Genomic DNA, 24,684 nt, shown 5'->3' with positions numbered 1-24,684 from the left:
AAGCTTGTTTTATTCACTTTTATACCCTCACTGCCTAGTGCAGAACACAGCCCCACTGTAGGTGTTCAATAAATGTTTAAGGACTCAATAAGTACTCATTTAATTTGCTCTCAAAAGCCTCCAGAGAAGCCAATGGCTTTGGCAAACAATATTTCGTATGTGCTTTCTGCCAGCTTTGAGAGCCTGCCTTTGCAGGGCAGTGACAAGGGTGGCGTGTAAACATGGCACGACTGAGGGACTGTGAAGGTGGCCGACAGACAGAATCAGGGCTGTTATAGTGGTAAAGTGTTTCATACAGAGAGATGTGGCTCTCCAGGCAGAAATACAGCCCAGAAGAAGCTTCTGAGGCAAGAGCAGGCAGCTCAACTAATGAGGGATGGGATAACTCATTCCTTAGGGAAAGTCTGACTTGGTTTCTGTGTGTACAGCACTCTGTGCCGGGAGAAGCTACAGCTGTCAAAGCAACTGGACATCTGCTCCTAAAGAGTCTGAGGTCTAGGGGGGCTGAGGACAGGCCCAGCACTAATCCTAGAACAAAGGCAAGGTTGGCCAAGGCTGGGCGATGCATGAACAGAGGGTGGAGAAAGGTCCCAAGAGAAGGAGGGATCTTAGGGAAGATTGGGGGGGACTTCACTGGGGGAGGGCATTTGAGCTCCCTTACTAACCTTTCCTGAATGGGATGGAAATTGTTAATAGCTTCCAACTGGTCTCCCTGCCTCCCCCTCCCAGCCTTCAGTCTGTTCTCATCACTGCAGCCAGAGCGATGCTCTTTTCTTTTTTCCAGTTTTTTTTTTTAAGTTTATTTATTTTTGAGAGGGACAGAGTGCAAACAGGGTGGGGCAGAGAGAGAGGGGAACAGGGGATCCCAAGCTGGCTCCATGCTGACAGCAAAAAGCCCAATGCAGGGCTCAAACTCACGAACCTCAAGATCATGACCTGAGCTGAAGTCAGACGCTTAACCAACAGAGACACCCGGGTGCCCTTCCAGTTTGTTTTAATTGAAGTACAGTTGACACATAATATTACGTTTCAGGTGTCCCAGAGCAATGCTCTTGAGGTGTCACTCAGATTATGTCCTTCATCTTCTCAAAATTCTGCAATGGTTTCCATTTTCATTCAAAGTAAACATGGCTCCTATTCAACCAGAGTAAAAGGGAAGTCCTTACTGTGGCCTGCAAGGCACTGATCTGTCCCCTGGTCACCTCTCCCTCATCATTCCTTCTCTTCTCCCACTCACTCACCTGGTGCCAGACACGCTGGAGACTTGCTGCTTCTGGAGTTTGCCAGGCATGCTCCTACCTCAGCTGTTCCCTTGCCCGGTATGCTCTTACCCCGTGGCTCACTTCTCACCTCCTCAAGACTACTCAAATGTCACCTCAGGGAGGCCTGATATGACATATTTTATTTTTTTAAGTTTATTTTTTGAGAGAGACAGAGATAGCATGAGTGGGGAAGGGGTAGAGAAAGAGAGGGAGAGAGAGATGGAGACAGAGAATCCCAAGCAGGCTCCGCACTATCAGTGCGGAGCCCAACATAGGGCTCGAACTCATGAAACTCTGAGATCATGACCTGAGCCAAAATCAAGAGTTGGACACTCAACTGACTGAGCCACCCAGGCGCCCCGATGTGACCTATTTTAAATTGTAACCCCTGTATTCTGGTACCTTACCCTCTTCTGAAATTTGTGTCTCTCCATGGCATCTTTTACCATCTAACATTTGGTGTATTTTAGTTCTAATTTCTTATCTGGTTTCCTCCAAAAGAATGTAAGCTCCAGAAAGCACTTTAAAAAAATCTATTTTCTTCAGTACTGTATCCCTAATGCCTAGAATCGTGCCCAGTATTAGGTGCCCAATAGATATTTGTTGAATGAATGAATGAATGAATGAGGACATAATGCATGTTTGAGGAAGTCTCAAGTAGGGCCACCTAGCAGAGTTCCTAAAAACCAGTTGCCTGAAGAATCATTTGCAAAGACAGCACTCTGAACTGCAGAGCTGAGGCCCCTGCTGGGGTGGTCAAGGGAGCATGAAGTGGCCCTGACTGAGGGAGAGAGGACCCTGGCAACCAGGAATTGTCTGCAGGATCCAGATGTCCAAGGAGGAGTCAGGAATCTCTTGTCTCTTTCCCCTACCTTTGCCATACTTGCTTTCCACACTCAGCCGAGTACTGTCTCAGGGAAAGCCCACCAGTTTCAGCTGTGTCCATCTTTCATCAGTGCCCAGATTTTAAATTCAACCCCTCTGATTCTCCAGGCCTCTTCAGCTGAGGCCCTGAAACAAGCTCTTTGCTGCCTCCTTGTGGCTCCTGCAGCAAAGGAACTCTTCTGGAAAGTGAGGCCACATAGAAGCCAACACAGGGACTCTCTGAACATGGGTCGTGGGGGAGGAAACCTGAATCTTCTTGACCACATGGCAACTCTGAATTATGGCAACTGGCTGCCTCTCACAGACTTTGCCACCAATGGCAATGACCATCCACTCAGCAAAGTCCTGACAGGTGTCCCAACTGGACTCAGGCTTTGGTTGTTCCAGGCTGGTCACGCTTGGGGAAAGGCTTTGGAGCAACATTCGGATCCCAGGGCCTACCTCGATGGGCGTCGAGGCCAGTCTACTAGTATGTCTAGCCTCTACCTACTCTACCTCCTTCCAGCCAATAAATAGTATTTGAGGGGTGATGTGGCCACAGCCAGTTCAGGGTGGGGTGTGTGTAGAGAAAGGGGCTGGGTGTGGCATGGGGTGGTGGTGGTGGGGCTGCAGGTGGTGAACTGGAGAGCCAGTGCCCTGCAGGCTGCTGCTTAGCTGAGCCACTGCTCGGCTGCACCCCATTGTTGTTTTTGCAGGTAACAGAAATCTGCCCAAGCTCATATCAGCCCCCCAGATGGGAGAATATTCTGGAATGTTACTGGGTTTATCTTGTGGACCTATATGGCAGGGATAGAGCTGGGCTTCAGGAACCATCTGGTTGAGTTTATTTTTTCTTTCTTTTCTTTGTTAATTAATTTATTTTGAGAGAGAAAGAGAGTGTGGGAGGGGCAGAGAGAAAGAGAGAGAATCCCAAGCAGGCTCTGCACTGTCAGCGTAAAGCCCAACTCACGGCTTGAACCCATGAACTGCGAGACCATGACCTGAGCTAAAACCAAGAGTCAGACACCTGACTGAGCTACCCAGGCACCCTGCTGAGTTTCTAAGAAGACTGCTTCTTGCTTCTTTATGTAATTTTTTCTTCTTTCTGGCTACTTTCAGGATGTTCTTTTATCTTTGGTTTCAACAGTTGGGACTATGCTATGCTTAGGTGTGTTTTTCTTCCCATTTATCTTGTTTGGGGTCCTCTGAGCTTCTTGGATCTGTGGTTTTTGTCTTTCGTGAATTTGGGAGATTCTGAGTGATTATCTCTTCAAATATTTCTTCTGCCCCATTCTGTCTCCCCTCTTCTTCTGAGACTTCCATTACATACGTGTTAGATCATTTGTCATTGTGCCATATGTCTCGGTGCTTAGTTTTGGGTTTGCTTAATTGTTTGCTTTTACTTTTGTGATACAGCTTGGTTCATTTTTTACTGAGCTAGCTCCAAGTTCACAGGTTTGTTTTTTTTTCCTCTGCTTTTGTCCAGTTTATTGATAAACCTGTTGAAGGAATTCCTCATCTCTGATATTAAGATTTTCACTTCTAGCATTTCCATTTTTCCATTCATTTTTATAATTTCCTACTCTTTACTCAAATTCCCCAACTGTTACACATATTGTCCACCTTTTCCACTAGACTAGTTTCTTTATGGTAAATATAGCTATTTCAAAGTCCTCATTGATAGTTACATGTTAGCCACGCTCTACTGTATTTATTTTTAATTTTTTTTTTGAAGATGACTCCTCCAATCATGGAGTCAGTCATGCTCATCCTTTTTCTGGCTTACCAAGTTGGCCTCCCCTGTACATGGAAGACAAGACCCTGCATGGCTTTTCCCTCCCTAGCTCTTTGGCTGGGTTGTCTTCAAAAGGTTTTTGTCCTTTCCACTTTACCCACACCTCCTTGAAGGTCACACTTAAGGCTTAAAGTAAACCCTTTCCTCATGTCTCCTTCTCCACATTAGTGTTGGTTCATCATCTTTGAGGTCCCCAAGGCCATGGCCATGCAAGCAGAGCTATGGCCAACCCCTAAATCTGACTCGAAGAAATATGCCAAGAAGTATTCCTTCCCATGCCTTGGGTTCCTGGAGATTTTTTTGGGGTGGAGGCAATATCTTATTTGACTAAGTACATCAACTTTGCTCTGAAAAAAAAAATGAGACTCATGTAATATCAAAAACCTCATCCCTGGAAAGCCACCATATATAGTGCTTTAAATAATTTGAAAGGATTTATATAACTCTGCCTTGAAAATAACTGGCCATGAGTTTTTTTTAACGTGTCTTTGACTATGACTTCTCAACAATCATCATGCATAGGGCATGCCTGGGTGGCTCAGTCAGTTAAGTGTCCAACTCTTGATTTCAGCTCAGGTCATGATTTCATGGTTTGTGATATCATATATCATAATAAAGAGACATAGATAGGAATATATCTCCTTGGTGTCCAAATCTCTTGGCTTCACAGATTGAGACAATCCAGGCCCTCTTTATCCTCAAGGGGATGACACCATTGACAAAGCAGAAGAATCAGTCAGACACTTTGCTTGCTTGCCAGAGAGCTTGCTAGAGGATATCCGGAAAGTCAAAGTCCTTCATCACTAGAGCAGGTATAGCCACTAGGCCCCTTAAGCACAATGCCAAGAGCCTATGAAAATGTACAAAACCTTTAAGATATCATTGCCATCAAAATACAAAAATGTAAAAAAATTAATATGTAGTTGTTTACAAAACGTAACATTGTCAGTTTCATTACACTGTCAAACTTAATATTAAAATATTTTCATTACATTTACAAAATTTGTTAGATTTCATCTCTATGCATGATGATGTTTTATAAATGTTTATTTATTTACTTGGAGAGAGAGAGAATCCCAAGCAGGCCCTGCTCTGTCAGCATTCAGCCCAACACAGGGCTCGATTTCACAAACCATGAGATCATGACCTGAGCTGAAATCAAGAGTCGGACACTTAACTGACTGAGCCACCCAGTCACCTCATATGCATGATGATCGTTGAGAAGTCATAGTCAAAGACGTGTTTTAAAAAAAACTCAAAAGATTAAAAAAAAATTTAAGAAAAAGGGGCGCCTGGGTGGCTCAGTTGGTTGTGTCCAACTTCGGCTCAGGTCATGATCTCATGGTTCATGGATTCAAGCCCCTCGTCGGGCTCTGTGCTGACAGCTTGGAGCCTGAAGCCTGCTTCGGATTCTGCATCTCCCTTTGTCTCTGTTCCTCCCCTGCTCTCATTCTGTCTCTCTCTCTCTCTCTCTCTCTCTCTCTCAAAAATAATAAAAGATTAAAAAAACCCCTCATGGCCAGTTATTTCCAAGGTAGAGTTACATAAATCCTTTCAAATTATTTAAAGTGTTGTATTTAGTGTTAGGGCATTTTATTATGTAGGATACAATTTGGGTGAGGCCTCCAAAGAAAGAATAAGCTCGAGACCTGAAAGGCCAGGAGTGGCTGTTGGCTGTCACAGGTGTCCTGTGTTAAGACCTGCAGCAGGAATGCCTCTCCCCTTCCTCCCCAACCAGGCATCCTAGCCCTATGTTAAGCCGTGGCTCAGCAGTCATTTCTACTCTCCCATCATCTAAAGGCCAGCTTTTCACATCCCACATCTTCCTCTTCTTTTCCGAGTCTTCACCTTGGAGGGAAGCACGCATGGGCACCAATCCTGATAAACAGAATCACTGGGTTGCGGGTTCTCTGAGGACAAGGTCACTTCCTAGACAATGTCCCCAGGCCAGGTGTGTCTGGGCCAGTGGAAGAAAGTGGGAGGCTGAAGGCCAAGTGGTAGATGAGGCAGATGGCTGTGTGCTAGAGGGGAGTAGGGTGGACAGCGGTGCTCATGAGCTGAATCAATTTACGAAAGCAGTGTTGTAACTGCTTGAAGAGTTGCCAGAGATGGCCTCCTTAGACCACACCATCTAGAGGTGGAACCTCTGTGTCTTCATTTCTTCCACCCTTGTCCTCACTCCTCAGAGACATATCTGCCTTTGCCTCCTACCCAGTGACACCTGGCTCTGACTGGTACTTGATACTTCCTTTTGGTCTTATCTTCTGAGCCTTCCTGCTAATCATCAGCACATCAGTTACTTATTTGTCCATGTCTCTGATGAATTGAAAAATTACTGGTGCCTACTGCGTGCCGGGCACTAATCGTGGCCGCCCTGGCTTGCTGGCTCCCAAAGGGCAGAGGTGACACTTAGGGAATCCTCCCTGATTGGCGTCCAGGTCAGGGGCCAGATGGTCATAGATCTTGTTCCAAAACTGAGTTCAGTGTGGGTTTCAGCAACAACACAAAAAGTTTTAAAAAGAAACACACCTCTATTTTATTAAAAATGTACAGTTTGGGGACTGAAGGAGGGAAGTGGTGTTTCTCAAAGTTCTAGGACTATTTAGCAATGCCCAGGATGTTTGTTTAAAAACACCAGCTGGGAACCTGCATTTGAAACAAGTTCCCATGTGATTTTCACTCACCCTGAAGTTTGAGAATCACTGACTAATGGATGGAGTGGGGTCTGAGACTGTCTTGATCCTTCTGGCTTTATGGTTCCAGGGAAAGACTCATTTGACTTTTTACAAACAAGCTCAGCTGACTCATCTGGGGCTTCCCGGGATTCGTTTCTTTTGGTCGCCAAGACACTGAAAGAGTTAATTCAATTATGGGTTGGAGAGCAGCTGAGACAAGGCCCCAGGATGTGTGTGCCCACCTGGCCCACCCAAGAGCTTCCCTAGTCAGCTCTGGGAGACAGTCCAGAGCTGCGTCCGGACTTGACCTGGATGCGGAACTGCTTAACATAACCTCCCTGCCACATCCCAGGGGCTCTGCTTCTCTTCTTGTGACCTGCCTCTTGTCTCATATCACAGAAAATTTCCTCTTCCCTCCCTTCATTCTTCCTTGCTCCTTCCTCTCCATGTTCCTTCCTCTCCACTCCCGTCTAATCTCCTTCCCAGAAACCAAGTTTTAATAAGCCCTCTCCTCTGTCTGCAGCATGTTGGAGATCTGTGCGAGTCTGTGCTCACTGCATCTTGGCCATGCATGTGAACCACCGTGTATGTTAGCTGTGCAGGAAGAGGCCGTGAGCAACAGAGGGCAGGGCAGTTAGAGTCAGGATTAAGATCCTTCTCCAACTGCAGACAGTGTTTGGTATATGCAGACACACAGCTGTCTTACCTGTCAGAGCCCAGAGGAGATGCTTGTAAGACAAAGCAGAGAAAGCTCTTGCAGAAGGGGGTCTGCTGGCTTTTGAGGGACATGGCCTTTCTAGTGTCCCAAACCATAGAGAGAAGATGAATAGCCCTTCCCCATATTCTGAGAGGCCACCCAGCAGCCTATAGATGAGACAGGCTGTCCATTCCAGGCAGGCAGCATGCAGTTGGTCCTAGTTAGGAAACCAGATGGTGGTGGGACCTGGGCCAGGGGAGCTGGTGAGGCTGGCAGGATCACAAAGAAGTGAGTGACCTGAGACCACACAGCAGGTGGATGTGAGCATCTGTGATGAGGCAGGGGCAGGCGGTCAAAGAGAAGGTACACTCTGGGAATGGAAACAGAGTGTGTCTCCAGAGGCCACATGCACGGAGCACTCACAAAGAGAGCAGGATGGCCACCATCCCTGAGGCAGCAGGAGCCTGGACAGCGGCAGAGAACTTTCATCAGAGCGTGGCAGATTCCTATGTTATGATAACGGGGTCCCAAGACAACATGGCGAGCTCCCACACTGAACCATCCAGGACCAGCCTGACACGCAGGTAGGCAGTGCCAACCTGGGATGCGGATCAAGAAGACAGATGAAGCAGGGCTTTGTCTCTACACCTGATAGTATGATAAACTGAATGAACTTGTATGGAGTTAAAAAAAAAAAAGCGGGGGGTGGGGCGGGGGGGAAGAAAATTGTATTCACCTAAATTCCCCTAGAAAGGGGAAGCTGTCTTTGTTGGGAACAATATTTTGATAAGTGCTTAAGCCTGAAGCTGAGATCCCAGTGGAGGCCTGGGTGTGGGTGGAACAGCTCTGCATGAGACAGGAAGGAGTTTTTGAGTTTTGCATGTTACACCAGAGAGAGAGGGGAAGAAAGACGCTGTTGTTTGGTGCTTTTCATTCTGAATCACTTTCCCCAACATCCTCTTAAATTTTCAAAAAGATACTAATATCATGAAAGGCTTGGGGTTAAGTGGAGTGCGTATTCTCGATATTTATGTACCCATATTATGTGTGGGGAAGAACAAAAGGGTTGGGGCCTCAGATTCAAACAGATGCCAAGCAAAGCCCAGGCACTAGCTGGGATGCAGAGAGAGGAGGAGCTCGGGGACGAGAGATCTACTGTAGGGGACCTTGGGCAAGTTTAGCCAAATCTTAGTGGGGCGGGGCCCCAGTTGACCTCTGGTTACTGAGTTCTGCCACAGTGTTGTTTTGGTTGCTCTCAATCAATTTTGTTTGCTTTATCCAGCTCAACACCACACACACATACACACACACAGATGCACACACACCTCTTAGCAATTCTCCAGGAACTGAAAAGCAGGTACTATGTACCGGCTGGGACTCTCAGACCCACTTCAGAGCAGAAGCAGAGCCAAGGACCAGCCTTCTTTGATGCTACCATGCCACCCTGTCTCACCTAAGTCACTGTCTGGAGGACGGGGCAGCACCAGCATCTTACAGCCTTAATTCTGGTTAGATCTAGACTGGCAGCCATCAGTACCCTCTCCCTGTCAGAGATCTTTAATTGGGGCAGGGCCAGGGCCATAAGAGGCAGCAGGGATTGCTGCAAAAATCTAAAAACGCTCCTTGAAAGAGCCTTAAGTCTTCAACAGAACTTTCCTAACTGGAATAGCCTCTTGTTGGCCTACTGAGTCCTGCCTCTTCCTCTCAGCTGCTGTTCCTGCGAACTACTCTCCAAGGCAGTAAAGAAATGAGAATGCCAAACACAGGCCCAGGCCTGAGTCTCAGGTTCATCACGTGATTCTTGGTCTCCTTCATCTCTCCATTCCTCTACCTGGCTCTCCTTGAGAACAACCTTCAGGCCTAGGACAAGATTCACATCCTGAGCAACTCACATGCAGCTCAAAAAACTTGTGTAGCGATCTTCTGAGACACTACATAAAGTCCTCTGAGAAAACCAGAATGGTGGCATGGGGACCCAAGCTGGTGGCCAATGAGGCAGGTAAGCATCTCTCTGTCTGATGTGGTACAATAAATGAGGTTGTTATGAATGTCTGGAAAGAGATCTCTTGGGTGGTTGGACAGAGTCAGTGTGTACTCTGGCCCCTGACCTTGGTGGGAAGGTTTCTCCAAATCCAGATTAACTATCCAACCTTGTACCTTACCGGGCCTTGAGGGACCTCAAGCTTTTGTGGTAGGAGGAATGCACATCCAAGGTCAATAGCCGGGGAATGTCTGGGCACCCCCCTAGCTGGTCCCAGGGCAGGCCGGGGGGAGTCTTCTTTTCTATTGGGTGACTGGAGGAGGCCACATCAGTCTTCCAGATGGCTTCTATCTGGTTATCCTGTTGTCTGGGGTGTGGAGGTTGAAAGTGTAGAAAGAGATAAAGGGTTAGACACACAGAGGGAGAATGAGAAACAACAAGCTCTCCAAAGCCATAAGGCCCAAAACGTCAGGACTTGTTTTCTTTCCCTCTCAAATAGTTGTTATCACCATCCTGTCACCTCTCTTCCCCTTAACTCTAAGCCTCACCTCCCTGGGGCTCCTTTGGCTGAGGAGCTGCTGAAGGGGTGCTGGGATAGCCTCTGTTCTTCTAGGCACATGCCTCGGGGCTGCTCTGCACTGGGCCATACTAGGTGAGGATGTGGGTCTTCTTGACTGCCCAGAGGCTCATGGTATCTCTTTCTGAGCCTGGGTGGTGGGGTCACACGGTGGGAAGGATCAGGCTTATTTATATGGACAGGCTAATGGCAGGTGCTGGACCAACAATGTTCAGGGCAGAAATGGTTGTAGGCTCTCAGATGTGGGTCCTCAGAGTCTTTCAGCTGCAATGTGAAACCTATCTGGATCGGGCTGGCTCCTGAGCCCACCCATCTGGGCCAATGGCTAGAACTGAGCAAGGCAGCTGAGAAGGCAGGAATCTTACAACTCACGAGGTGAACTCTGCCTGCCTATGCCTTCACCAAGCTCCCAGTCTCCCCAGTCTGGCCACCCCAGCTTGCTCCATCTCCCCACCCATCCAGCTGGCTGCCTACCCGCTTCCCTGCACCTACCGAGCCATGCACAGGGGCTCACATTCCCAGTGCTTGCATGGAAAGTGCCCAGGAGGCTGCCTGCAGGAGAGGCCACATGAGTGCGTGTGCCGGAGAGAGGATGTGGGTGGCTTGGTTTTCCTCGGCTTTGTGGAGGTGACCACAGGGATGTGCAGACGAACGTTCCACTCCAGCTGGAGCTAGGGACACCAGCAGAGAGGCATCAAGGAGACAGGAATTTATTCCCTCTCTAGAGCAGAAGGAGGCATAGCCTGACTCAGGGCTAAGAAGAGAAGGTAAGGCCCAGGGAATGCCTCCAATCAGAGAGCCCTAGAACCCCCAAGTATCAAATTCCCTAAAAATTCCTTGAATTATTATTTGCTAGGTTAGTTCCTGTTTTCTCCTTTGTTGTGGAGAATCTGGACAATGAGCAAAACAGCAAGAAAAAAACTAAGGAAGCCAGAGCAGCTGGAACTCGAGAGAGCACTCAGGATTCACAACATGAGGCCAAATTGTGCCTAGAATGCTCTGGGTATTTTTGTATCCAGCCTCTGCCCTGGCACTGGGTAAGGAGCTGGGGAAATCCTTCTAGCCACCCAAAGAATTGTCATATTGTCCGTTGTTAACAAGTCAAGACACCTACAACTTAACAAGTGAAGATACCTACAGGAGATGATTGGGACTAGTACAAAGTGATAGGAAACTGAGTTGGGAGATGGCCCCATGACCAAGGCTTCTCCAACTGCCTGACACAGGCACTTACACTAAGTCCCTCAGCACACGGCTTCCCCCAGACTTGGGGGGGATTCCCCATGGGTTCTGAGCCAATGCTATGATTTTCTAATTCCCTGGGAGGTCAGCTAGTCCTCTGTGGACCATGTCAGCACTTGCTACTTCTCTGACCCTGCTAGCAGGGGAAACTGAATCTAGCCCTCAGAGAGTAAAAACAGTGCAGACCCACAGATCAGGCCTCAGAGTGACTTTGTACTGTCAACAGCAACACCAAAACCCAGAAGGCAATGAGAAGTGCTGTCAAAAATGAGAGGGAAAATGCATTCTAACCTAGACTTCCATATCCAGTCCAACTGTCAATTAAGAAGGTACTAGGGGCACCTAGGTGGCTCAGTTGGTTAAGCATCTGACTTCAGCTCAGGTCATGATCTCGTGGTTCATGGGTTCGAGGCTCTGTGCTGACAGCCCAGAGTCTGGAGCCTGCTTCAGATTCTGTGTCTCCCTTTCTCTCTGACCCCTCTCCCACTCATGTGCACGTGTTCTCTCTCCCTCTCTTGCTCTCAAAAATAAAAAAATAAACATAAAAGAAAAAAAGAGTGAAGGTACTACGTAAAGACGTTTTCAGACAACCAGGGTGTCACTGATTTTACCTGGCAGGAACCTTGGTCAGGAAGTGATCAGAGGAGACCTGGCATCTAGAAAGCAAAGGAACCATCCACAGAGAGAGGCAAAGTGAGATCCCAGCATGTGGGTAAAAAGGACAGCCGTGACTAAGTCAGTAGAGGAACCAGAACACACAGGAACAGGGCAGAGGGTCCCGTGGGGGAGGGAGAACTTGAGCATAAAGTTGGGACTACAGGATCCAGCTGCCTTCTCTCTCCAGAAGAGTCTTTCTTCTACAGTTCTGTTTGAGGGCCCCTCTCTCTCCCACTCTCCCCATATAAAAAATCAGAAAGCTGCCCTTCCTTATGCTTGAGCCTCCAGCCTTTGCCTCTTCCTGGCTCAGAGTCTCTAACCTGCCCTCTTATTTCCTGTCCGCTACCCTGCCCCCAGTTACACCCCACCAGCTCACATCCCTTCCAGCTGTGCTGACCCCCAATGAGGGAGGCCCACCTTGGGGAACATGGTCACCATGCTGCTCAGGCACTCTCGGCGCTTCTCCTCCAGGTCCTTCTGCTTGTCTGTCCAGGCCTGCAGCCAGAGATTCTGCAGGCGGTCAATGTTTTCCAGGTAGATGTAGAGGTTCTGGGTCTTGTAGGTAGTCTCAGTTTCTTGCATAACTTGTATGTGGTTGGTCACTTCTTGTCTGGGAAATGGGGTAAGGGAGTTAGTGGGTGAAAGGGCCTGCTCCCCAAGTCTCGTAACCAACGTTGACTCTGCGTTTGTAATTCCTGACAGCAAGGAGGGAAACAGAGGTTGCTGAGAGTCAGGAAAGCAGGGAGCAGAGAGGTGGGAGGTGGTGGCAGGTGAGGAGCCTTGGGGCCAGGCTGGAAACAGAAAGAGAGAATAAGGCCAGCAGGGGAACATATCAGGTGCATTAGGGACAGTGCGATAGGAAGAGAGGAAGAAATAAGGAAGTGGCCTCAGAGGAAAAACCCACTAGGGAAAGAGCAATGTGTATGTGTAAATGCCCGACCTCCCACACCTCCAGGGTCACCCCAGGCCCAAGGTCAGACATCCTTTGCCAGCCCCCTCCCTCAGGGGACCTTGTCCAGGTCTGGGGTGACTCTCCATTCCCATTTGCTGCGTGCTCCTCCTCTCCCTTTGGGTTTTGTCTCTGCCCACACACTGCAGTTGGCGTGGGTGTCAGGGAGTACCTACCGGAGGCTCTGGAAGTGTCTGTAGCGGATGTACTTATGGCACAGACACTGCAGCCGAAGCACGTTCAGCTCCATGGTGGTGGTGGTGAGATCCAGCGCCTTGGTGCGTAGGTAGTGGGGCAGCCCCAGGTCAGCCTCCTCTCTCAGGAGCTGCAGATTCTTCCTCTGTGCCTCCACATCCATGTGGTATACTTTCCCCTTGAGAGTTACTGAGGAGATACGCAAAGGAGGCCGGGACACCTTTTGGATGGATGTCCCCGTGACAGGAAAGGAGGCCGATTTCTTGGGCTTCGTGGGAACCTGGCAGGTCCACGGTTTCTGCATAGACTTGGCTGAACTCGTGTTCCTCTGGTTTCTGGGGGCAGGCTGCTGGGTATTAGGGGACCTGGGAAAGTGCTTCCTGCCTTGGTGAGCAGACTGGGCCCGGCTTGAGGGAGGTGCCAGCGATGCCTTCTCCAAGCCCCTCCACTGCCTGGTGGTCATGAAGAGCACCCTGTCTGTGCCCTCCCCTGGAGGCTCTGGCTCCCTCCATGGGCCCCCTTGCTCCTTTTCTTGCTGGCCCGACCTCTGCCACTGCTCCCTCGCCGCCTCCTCCACCTTCCACTGTTGCAGCTTCTCCCGGTGTTCCTGCTCCAGCAGGGCCCACTTCTTCTGACGCTGCAGCCACATCTCCTCCTCCTCCAGCCACTGCTGCCTCTGCCTCTCCCAGCGGAGCTCTTCTTCCCAGTGCTCCGCCTTGCTCTCCAAGGCCACCTTCCTGGAGCTCTCTGGGGACAGCTGCATCCTCAAGTGGGGCTTAATTTGGAGTCCTTCCTTCTCCTGGGATGCTTCCTGGACATCCTTTTGGTCTTTCACTTGGTGAAAGAAGTGGCCTGGGCTTTCTGCCACCAGTCTTTCCCATATCTTAGGAGACCTGTGATCCACCGAGGACAGCATCATGGGCTGAAGATGTTCGGTGTCCTTGGTGCTGTACACATCCGCAATCCTCGAATACATGGTCATGGTGGAGAGTGGCTGAGATGTTGAAGGCCTGGCACCGCTGTCCCAGGCTGTGGCCATGGGACCTGGGGAGAGTGGTGAAAACAACTGCTCCTTCTTGGGTTCCTGCTGAGTTTCCTTCATGACTGTTTCTTTCTCTGGGAGGGTCTCTTTCTCAGGGGGCCCCAGGGAGTCAACCAAGATCTTGGTTGGTTCTTCTGCTTGATCTCTAGCAGACTGAGCCTTCTCTAGCTGGAACTCTAAGGCATGCTTTATCAGGAGAAGGTCATGGTATTTCCCCCCTAGAATTTCCACTTGCTTTAGCAGGGCATCCCTCTTGCTCTGGAGAACTTGGAGGGAATTCTGGAAGTATAGCCTCTGGGTGCTAAGTTCTTTGGTCATCTCTATTTTCAGGTTCCTGTATTTGGTCTCCAGGCTTCTGTTCTCTCTGTGCTGGAGGGTCAAGGCCTTGTTGAGGTTCTCTACCATGGCAGACATGTACCTGATGGCTCTGACCTCCCCCTGGTTGAACATGGTGGAGTCCAGGAGCTCCTGCAGCATGGACTTCACCTCAGAGACCTTCGTGCAGGTAGCATGACTGTCCTGGAGCATCTGTTCTGGGCTCAGTGGCTGAGGGTAGGATGCAGATTTTGGGGGTCTCTGTTCCCACCAGCCTTGCCAGAAGGTGTGTTTTGATACTAGGAGAGACAGAACAAAGGCAACAAGCTCCTGTGAGCCCCAACAATTATACTGATTCTGCACACCCTGCCTGGCCAAATTCTCATCCAACTCTCTTACGCCTTTGGCAAGAATAAGGAGCTGAGGCAACAGGTGAGGCCAGGGGAGATGTTGTCAGGAGAGATCTCTGCCAGGCTCAGAGCTTGCTCAGAGCTTACCTGTCAGGGTGAGCCAGCTCCATAGCACCTGCAGGGCCCATGGGCCTGAAACTATTCAATTCAGTTCAGTTCAATTCAGTGTACCTCTTTTTTTTAAATATTAAAAAAAATTTATTGTTTATTTATTTTTGAGAGAGAGAGAGAGAGAAACAGAGTGCAAGCAAGGGAGAGACAGAGAGAGAGGGAGACACAGAATCTGAAGCAAACTCCAGGCTCCGAGCTGTCAGCACAGAGCCCAACGTAGGGCTCTAACTCACGGACTGCGAGATCATGACCTGAGCCGAAGTCGGACACTTGACCGACTGAGCCACCCAGGTGCCCCTAATTCAGTGTACTTCTGATCTCATGTATTTCCCTGGAGTAAAGTCACTTTTCTAATCATGCTACTTCCCAGACTCAATATCCATGTTTGGCTATCTATTGCCAACTATCCAAACTCTGGAAACCTACCTGGCACTTAGACTCCAGGTCACCTGAGAAGTTTTGTTTCCCTTTCCTGTTACCATTAGACTGTGTAGAGAATTTATCACATGGTTCTGCAACTGTTCATATGTTGGGTTTTTAAATGACTAATGTCATTTCCCATTTTGGGGGTCATGAACTCCTTTGGTAATTCGATGAAAGCAGGGGACCTTCTCCCCAGAAAAATGCACATAAACACAGACTGTGCACTATGTTCAAACCCGTTCATAGACCTCAGCTCCTCAGGGCTGGATCACGATTACAGTTGTATCCCCTTGATCTACCATATGTAGAGCTGCTGGAGTGATTATCTTGGACCATCCATTCATCTGCCCATTCAGTGAACATCACTAACAGAAAAAACACTGGCTACCTTTGGGTGAGGAGCTAAAGGGATATGGAAATTAAATGGCATTGAAGTCAAACTAGCATTTAGCTAATATTGTCAGAGAGGTCATATGGTTCAGAGCTTGAATTCTGGAATCAGATAACTTAGACTTGAATCCCATCCTTACCACTTGCTTTAGGCAAGTTTCCTAATTTCTTAGTGCCTCTGTTTCTAAAAAATGGGGATAACCAACCAAAGCATCTACTTGTAAGATTTCACTAGATTATGCATGTTTAGCGGCAAGCACAGTCCCAGGTATCTAGTAAGTGCTCAATAACTAATCCCTAAAAAGAAACTAATAAGACATAGTCTTTGCCATCCAGGAGTTTATAATATAGCTATGAAATATATACAAATTACTATACTTCAAGGTATAACATGGTAAGGATTGTAGGAGAGATTATCTCCTTATCCACCTTTCCCTGCCTCATCCCTCCCCCAACTATCAATCTTGCTTGATTGATAAGGAGTCTGGCCATGAGAGTCAATGGTGAAACACAAAAGTGACATATTGTTTATTAAGCTCTGAGCATGTTCTAAGCATGGTGCCAGATGACTTACACCCAGTGGAACCCTGCAAGTGGGCGGGTGCTCCTCATTTTGTATATGAGGAAAGTGAGGTTCAGAAAGATCAAGTAACTTGTCCAAAGTCACACAGTCAGAAATTGGCACATGGGATTCAACCTCAGGTCCATCTGACTGTGAAGCCCATATTCTTGAGTAAGATTAAAAAGCCAGAAAACCTAAGCGTGGGGTCTGGTTTTGCCACAGATTTTTGTTTTGTTTTGTTTTGTTTTGCTTTGTTTTGTAGTCCTTTCTCTTCTCTGAGATTTAATGTTCTCATCTACAAAGCGTAGGAGGAGTTAGATAATCTCAGGTTCCTTCTAGTGTTGACAGGAGTAAAATTTCAAGGTTGAACTATGTTGTTGACTGACCATTCCTGGAGCAGCCACAATTAAGAAGATCCTGGAAGGGCATCTGGCTGAGTCTCGCCAGACTTCTAGGCTCTCCAGCTGGATTTGGAGTAAGGAAAAGATGTTCTTTGGGCTGTAGCTACAAATTCCAACCTTTTTGGCCTACTAGCCTTGATTCTCAGGACCTGCATGAGGCTACAGCTCCAGAGAGTACCAACAGGGACCTGTCTCCCCATTACCCCTCCCTCTAGCTCCAAGGGATTGCTTAGAACTGCTCAGTGCTCAGCTTGGGTTAAACACCCCAACCCTTCGCTATTGCCTCTCCATCTCAGATAAGGCTTTTGTTATGGAGGAGAGTCAGAAAGACCCCACAGGTGCTGGCATGTGACCTCTTTTCCTGAGATGGTATCCACCCCATTCAACCCCCCCTCCCAGGTGTTCCTGGAACCTACTTTGTGTCCTTTGCTTTTGTCCTTCAATGAGAGTGGAACAAAGGGAAGTGAGAGATTCGATGCCTCCTTTGGTGGCAATGAGAGAGAGAGGTAATACCTTCTCCATCACCTCAATCCATTCATCCAGGGCTTCCTCTTCCTCCTTACACTTCCTGTTCCTGAGCTCATAGGTCAGACTGTCACCTAGAGAGGGAGTGGGAGATGCAGACTGAGTGCAATCTGTCCTCTAGGGAGCCCCAAGTAGTCCTATAGCACAGGGGTTCCAGCAGGAGGCTTTGAGGTTGGATTAGTTTCACCTCTTAATAACTGTATGATGTTGGGTAAATCACTTACTTCTCTGAGCCTCAGCATCCATGCCTGTATAAAAGGGTTGCGTAGGGATTAAATGAGATAATGCATGTGAAATGATTAACGTGAAGCCTGCTGTGTCGAAAACATACAATAGACATTAAACAGTATTGTTGTTTAACTATAAGGCTAGGGATGTGTCTGCCTTGTTATTGCTCTATCCCCATTGCCTAGTTCAGTATCTGGACAATTAAATGAATTAACTGGAGTGAAAAGCCTACTTAGTTCTTGGGGGCAGCTGAAGGATCATAGAACTATGAGCTCCTTGGAGGCAGGGCAGGGTGAAGGGGGTAGGGCACATCCTATACCATCTCACTCCAACATGCGGCGTCCACCCAACCCCATAGCAGCCTAAGGTCTCACGATGGCGCAACAGTGATGTTAACAGGGGCAGCACCTGGTCCAGGACTGGGTATGGTTGGTCCACACTCAAATGGCTATACCAGTTGTTTACAGCTGGCATCAGGGCTGTTTGGCCCATGCAGTAAGGGTCATTAAGTACTATGAATATCACCCATGGATTCTTCTATAAAACACCCGGTGTGGTCCATCAAAAAACTGTTAGAGCTAATAAACAAATTCAGTAAAGTTGCAGGATACAAAATCAACATACAAAAATCAGTTGCATTTCTATAAACTAACAATAAACTATCTGAAAAAGAAAGAAAACAGTCCCATTTACAACAGCATCAAAAACAATAATATACTTAGCAATAAATTTAACCAGGGAAGGATCTCTACACTGGAAGCTATAAGACATTGATGGAAGAAACTGAAGACACATATAAATGGAAAGATATTCCACCTTCATGGATTGGAAGAATCAATATTGTTTAAAATGTCCATACTACCATTTAGAGCCATGTACAGATTCAATGAAATCTCTATCAAAATCCCAATGGCATTTTTCACAGAAAAAAAAAAAACAGAAAAAAAATCCTAAAATTCATATAGAACCACAAAAGGCCCCAAATAGCCAGAGCAATCTTGAGACAAAGAACAAAGCTGGAGGCATCATACTACCCAATTTCAAACTATATTACATAGCTATAATAATCAAAACAATATGATATCGGCATAAAAACAGATACATAGACAAATGGAGCAGAATCGAGAACCCAGAAATAAACCTATGCATATATGGACAATTAGTATTTGACAAGGGAGCCAAGAATACACAGTGGGTAAAGGATGGCTCTTCACAGTGATGTTGGTCAACCTGGACATACAAATGCAAAAGAATGAAATAGGACCCCTATCTCACACCACTCACAAAAATTAACTCAAAATGGATTAAAGACTTAAATGTAAGACCTGAAACCATAAAACTCCTAGGAGAAGACATAGGGAAAAAGCTTCTTGACATTGGTCTCGGCAATGATTTTTTGGGTATGACACTAAAAGCAAAGGTAACAGAAGCAAACATGAACCAGTGGGACTATATCAAACTAAATAGTTTCTGCACAGTAAAAGAAAGGATCAATAAAATGAAAAGGCAATCTACAGAATGGGAGAAAATATTTGCAAACTGTATACCTGATAAAGGGTTAATATCCAAAATAAGAAGTTCATACAACTCAATAGCAAATGAAAACAAATAATCCAATCTAAAAAATGGGCAGGGGCACCTGGGTGGCTCAGTCGTTAAGTGTCCGACTTCAGCTCAGGTCACGATTTTGCGGTCCGTGAGTTCGAGCCCCACGTCAGGCTCTGGGCTAATGGCTCAGAGCCTGGAGCCTGCTTCCGATTCTGTGTCTCCCTCTCTCTCTGTCCCTCCCCCGTTCATGCTCTGTCTCTCTCTGTCTCAAAAATAAATAAACGTTAAAAAAAATTTTTTTAAATGGGCAAAGGCCACACAAGATGTGATAAAGACAAAAGGAAGCTGGCCTGGTCTCAGAGATCTTTTCCTTCTTGATGCAAGTACACAGCTTCCAGAAAGTGGTCCCATGACAAGTGACAGCAATTTAACTGTCTAATTGTAGCTACTTTGTAGCTAGTTGTAACTATGCAAGAGTCATATCCACATCCCTTTGATCAAATTTACTGTGCTAGCTATGACACATTTTGAACTGGTTTAAATGTACATGGCACAGAATCAGTTATCAGACAGCCTATCGACCTGGGGAGAAACCTATGTATAGGTGCAAATCTCAGCATCGCCCTGGAGTTTAGGAAAGCAGGCAAATGTGTGTCCCCCACTGTGCTGATAAATGTGTCCATGGTCGCTGCACTTTTCCAAACACCTGTCAGTGTGGGCCTGGCTGGGGCAGGACCAACTCCCCAGTGATGAGGAAAGGACAGCCCAGAAAAATTAAATGATTTGCCTGAGTTTACGCATCTACTAAATGGTGGAGACAGACACCTCTCCTCCATAGCCAGTAATTTTAACCACAAGGGTGTGGTGTCTCCTGAAGTTGGAAAGGAAGTTCAGTCAATGTGACAACGGTCAGTGGCACTGAAGAGAGTGAGAGCAGGAGGCAGGGGCCAACAGCACTAGACAAATACTAAAACAAATATCCCGAGATGCTTTGAGGGCACACTAACATTAGAGATGATGAATTTAAAATGACACCAATCTGGAAGCACTTATTTTGTTATTTTTAATTTTCTCATTTGTAATATTAAGGATGTTAAGCCAGATTATATTTACAATTCCTTTCAACACTGTGATTAAATACGTATGTGCAAAAAAAAAAAAAAAAAAAAAAAGACAAAGGATCTGTTTTTTAAAGAAGACGTACAAATAGCCAACAGGTAATGGAGATCAACATCACTAATTGTCAGGGAAACACAAATTAAAACCACAATGAGATATTACCTTATTCCTGATAGGATGGCTATTATGAAAAAGACAAGAGATAAAAAGTGTTGATGAGAACACGGAGTAAAGGGGACCCCTGTGCACTTCTGGTGGGAATATAAATTGGTACAACCATTTTGGAAAACAGTATGAAGGTTCTTCTAAAAATTAAAAATACAATTGTGATATGATACAGCAGTCCCACTTCTGGGTATATATCCAAAGGGAATAGAATCACTGTCTCCAAGAGATATCTACATGGCCATGTTCATTGGAGCATCATTCACAAAAGCCAAGATGTGGAAACACGCTAAGTGTCAGTCAGTGGAGGAATGGTTAAAGAAAATGTGGTATATACAATGAAATATTAGTAAATCATAATAAAGAAGGAAATCCTGCCATTTGTGACCAAGGGGTTATACCTTGAGGGTATTATGCCAAGTGGAATAAGTCAGATGCAGAAAAACAAACACTGTATGATCTCACTTATATGTGTAATCTAAAAAGCTGAACACACAGACACACAGACACACAGACACACACACACCACACACACACAAAGTTGAATTCACAGAAACAGAGAGTACAGTGGTTGCCAAGGGCTGGGGGGGGGGGTAGGGGAAATGGGGAGCTATTGGCCAAAGGGTACAAAGTTTCAGTTATAAAATTAAAATGTTCTGGGGATCTAATACACAATGTGGTGTCTATACTAACACTACTGTATTGTATACTTGGAATTTGCTAAGAGAGAGATCTTAAATGTCTTCACCAGAAAAAAAAAGAGGAGGGGTAACTTGTAAGGTGACAGATGTGTTAATTAACCTTATTGTGATAATCATTTCATAACATATACATGCATCAAATCATCACATTGTACACTCTAAAGTTACACAATGTTATTTGTCAATTACATCTCAATAAGTATGGAAAATTTAAAAATATAGCTAGCATGGATTTGAATTTAGTTTCCACCCTGCTGATAGATGAGATGTCAGAATGGACCTATGACAGGCTTCATCACACATGCAGCTAATGTCACAATCTACTAGGTTTTGGACTATTACATGTTTGCCCCTCTGGTGAGTGGAGATGATTGCCGTGACAGAAGCAAGGGAATATCTCACTGGAGTGTGTCTTTTGCTCCCTTGGCAACCCACCAACTGCCCTGCTTTTTCCTCCCAGTGAGAGTTGACCTGGGGTGGGGAAAGGAGGAGCCAAGAGCCAATGTGGGACCAAGTCAGTGGGGAAGCGGCCCGCCGTCAGGCAGCCAGTCTGCAAACTCACCCCAGTCACCCAGCCAGCGGAGAATTTCATACAAGTGCTTCTCTTTAGTATTAGCATCTTCAGAGAAGGAGGCAATTTTCTTCAGTAAGATGAATCTGTTCTTGCCCTTTTGCTCCATCTGGTCAGGTTTTGCCTTTTCTTTTAAATCATATCCTAATTCTTCCTGGAAGCTGTTGATGACACAGTTGACGTTGTCCAAGATGTCTGAGAGCTGGGAAGAAATATCCTATATGGGAGGCAGCAGATTGTAGTGTTTAGGGGTGTGAACTCTAAAGCCAGATACCAAGTTCTGGTAGTGTGATCTCAGACAAGTCAGTTCACCTATTGGGGCTCTAGCGTTCTTACTTCTAAAGTGGGGATCATTATATATCAATGTCACAGAGTTTCTTCTAAAGATTAAATGAACTAATATTTGTAAAGCACTTAAGACAGTGCCTGGCACATAAAATAAGTGTTAGCTCTTATTAATGTCACTTTGATGATTAAGACCAAGTCAGGAAGGGAAAGAATACTAAATATCCAGGGCAAACAATTCCTTCAGAATTTCAAAATTTTCTAGGGACTTCTGGACATCTCACAAGGATCCAGAGGCAACAGACTGGAAAAATGAGGCCCTAAGAAACCTTTAGGATCAAAGGTACTAGAGGCTCATGGGCAGGGTGATTTCAGCCTTTGGCTATTTCTCTATAAGCTTCTAGGGCTTAGCTTGAAGGATTCTGACAGGTTGCCCTGAACAGACCTCAATCAAGAACTCTGGGCCCTTCCTCTTGCCCTGCTAAGACCTACCACATAGTGGTAGGACCATCCTAGGGCTTCCTTATGGGCTGTTCCCTTCCTGTGCCCAGCCCTGCCTCAGAGGGCTGGTTCGATTCCAGCTGGCCCTGCAGAGGCCAAGTAAAAGAGTTGAAATTTTGAATTAATCTGTTTGCAAATCCAGCCTGTTGAAGATGTCAGGAACCCTGAGGGCCCAGAGCTGGAATCTTGTCCCAATCTGGGATCAGTTCTCAGTCTCCACATCAGATCCCAATAGAAGGGTGACCCCCTTATCTCAGGTGTTACCTCCTGAGCCCGTGTTAGCTGGGCAGCCTCAATCCTTGAAATGATAGCTTTGACTGACGCAGGGGTCACCAACTGTAGGGGCCTGTTTTTCTCCATTTTGGATCACGCTGTCAGTCGCAAAGATGTCCTGTGTCTCTGGTACACAGACCTGGACGCGTGATACTGGCTGCTTTGGGGTTAAGGGCTCCAGGGCAGTTCCTGAGTACCCTGCCTAGCCACAGCTCCCTGTAACTGCCAGACATCAGGTTCCAACTGACCTTTTCTCCGGTGACATCATCAGTTAGATTAGAAGAATGGCTCCTTGTCATCTATCTGCTTGGCTATCTAGCTTTTTATCCATCGCTAATATACATTAAGTTGACCTGTTGCTTTAAGTAATTAAATGTTCTTCTACCAAACTAAATATTAATGGCTAAAAATAAGAAAAAGCAATTAGAAAATGTTCTTTTCCCAAAGAGAAGTTTTTAAAAATTAAAGCCAGTCAATAACTAACAATAATACGTTTGCATTTGCACCAGGGGTCAAGGGTCAATCTGCACTTTTACTTACCGAAGGTGACCATTATTGCAAGATGGCTTTTAAAAACAAATGTTTAAAATGGACATTGCTATATGCCCAGGACCTAGAACCAAGCCTGGCACACAGTAGGCACTTAATAAACACTTGCTGAATGAACGCATATGTAAGAACAGGTACGTATACTGCAAATTATTCTTCCATGCTATTTAAAAGTATTCCCATTTAGGGGCGCTTGGGTGGCTCAGTTGGTTGAGCATCTGACTTTGGCTCAGGTCATGATCTCATGGTTCATGAGTTCAAGCCCTGTGTCAAACTCTCTGCTGACAGCTCAGAGCCTGGAGCCTGCTTCAGATTCTGTGTCTCCCTTTCTCTCTGTCCCTCCCTTGCTCACACTCTTTCTCTCTCTCTCTCTCTCTCTCAAAAAATAACCATTAAAAAATTTTTTTTAATTATCCCCATTTAACAGATAAGGAATTAAATATTGTAAGTTCAGTTCTTAGCAGTGCCATGGCCACTTAATAACTTGTCACCTGACACCCATCTTTCATATACCATCATTCATTCATATATTTAAAGTTAATTCTTTTATTGCCTCTTTCACTCAACAAACACTTATTGGTAACATTCTACATGCCAAGCCTGGTCCTAGATACTAGAAATACATAAATGAATGAGATCTAGTTCTTTGAGGCACTCATACCCTGGTTTACGGATACCTTTCTATCTATACATCTTGAACTGGATAGCCCTTTAATCCCTTATGATTTCAGAGCATGTTGTAATTTATAAACAACTTATTCATGTATGAGCCAGCTAAGGCTCAGAGGACTTAAGAGATTTACCTAAAGTTACAGAGCTGAGAAGTAAGAGTCAGGACTTTACTCTGATTTCCTGATTCCCAGTCTGAGGTCCTTTCTTTTTTTTCCCTTCCTCCTTCTTTCTTTTAAACCCAATCATACTGATAATTAGATTACATATAAATGACCCAAACAAGCCAATTAAAAGATAGAGATTATAAGGTTCAATTAAGAAAACCCTAAGACTCAATTATGTGCTAACTATAGGAAACACACTTTAGGGGCACTGGGGTGGCTCAGTTGGTTAGGTGTTGGACCCTTGATTTGGGCTCAGGTCATGATCTCACCATTCATGAGTTCAGCCCTGCATCCGGCTCCTTGCTGGCAGTGCGGAGCCTGCTTGGGATTCTCTTGCTCTCCCTCTCTCTCTGCCCCTCCCCTGCTCGTGCACACGTCCTCTCTCTCTCTCTCTCTCTCAAAATAAACTCAAAAAAAAGGAAGGAAACTGGGGCGCCTGGGTGGCTCAGTAGGTTGAGTGTTCGACTTCGGCTCAGGTCATGATCTCACAGTTGGTGAGTTTGAGCCCCATGTTGGGCTCTGAGCTGTCGGCTCAGAGCCTGAAGCCTGCTTTGGATTCTGTCTCTCTCTCTCTCTGCCCCTCCCCTGCTCACATTCTGTCTCTCTCTCAAAAATAAATAAATGTTTAAAAAAAAAACATGCCTTAAATAAAAAAACACACATAGGTTAAAAGTAAAAGGATGGAAAGAGGTAAACCATGCTAATACTAATCAAAAAGAAAGTTGGAGTGGCTATATTAATATCAGAGTTTAGAATAAGAAATATTAGTGGGCCACCTGCGTGGCTCAGACGGTTAAGCATCCGACTTTGGCTCAGGTCATGATCTTGTGGTTCG

The 24,684-nt window shown here is 46.2% G+C and overlaps 1 protein-coding gene across 4 annotated transcripts; it reads right to left on the bottom strand.

Annotated features, from left to right (window-relative positions):
- Nucleotides 1-977: 977 nt before the first annotated feature.
- Nucleotides 978-24,677, bottom strand: FAM186B (family with sequence similarity 186 member B). 4 transcript variants are annotated; one of them, XM_040488232.1, is made up of 8 exons: nt 22,456-22,710; nt 21,397-21,622; nt 16,965-17,147; nt 12,876-14,550; nt 12,168-12,360; nt 10,344-10,522; nt 9,456-9,641; nt 978-1,134 (listed from the first exon to the last, which is right to left on the bottom strand). In XM_040488232.1, the coding sequence occupies exons 1-8, from the start codon at nt 22,549-22,551 to the stop codon at nt 1,113-1,115; spliced, it is 2,760 nt and encodes a 919-aa protein (XP_040344166.1). In that variant the 5' UTR covers nt 22,552-22,710; the 3' UTR covers nt 978-1,112. The 4 variants fall into 4 exon arrangements, with proteins under 4 accessions (XP_040344166.1, XP_040344168.1, XP_040344165.1 ...); XM_040488234.1 differs by lacking the exons at nt 978-1,134; nt 22,456-22,710 and adding exons at nt 6,433-6,770; nt 24,626-24,677; XM_040488231.1 differs by lacking the exon at nt 978-1,134 and adding an exon at nt 6,433-6,770.
- Between the last annotated feature and the right edge of the window lie 7 nt (nt 24,678-24,684).

This window comes from Herpailurus yagouaroundi, unplaced genomic scaffold, assembly GCF_014898765.1.
Source record: "Herpailurus yagouaroundi ecotype Mexico unplaced genomic scaffold, PumYag 166, whole genome shotgun sequence".
NCBI classification, from domain to species: Eukaryota; Metazoa; Chordata; class Mammalia; order Carnivora; family Felidae; genus Herpailurus; species Herpailurus yagouaroundi.
This window is presented reverse-complemented; position numbering and strand designations above follow the sequence as displayed.

Bases quoted from the DNA above. Each gene is read 5' to 3' on its own strand.
- FAM186B (XM_040488231.1), bottom strand. From the start codon at position 22,551: ATGGAGAAAAACAGGCCCCTACAGTTGGTGACCCCTGCGTCAGTCAAA. The intron at 12,361-12,875 runs GTAGGTACTCCC...CCCATTTCCCAG, and splicing joins AGACACTTCCAGAGCCTCCG to ACAAGAAGTGACCAACCACA. The intron at 10,523-12,167 runs GTGGGCCTCCCT...TGGTGTCCCTAG, and splicing joins TGGTGACCATGTTCCCCAAG to CTCCAGCTGGAGTGGAACGT.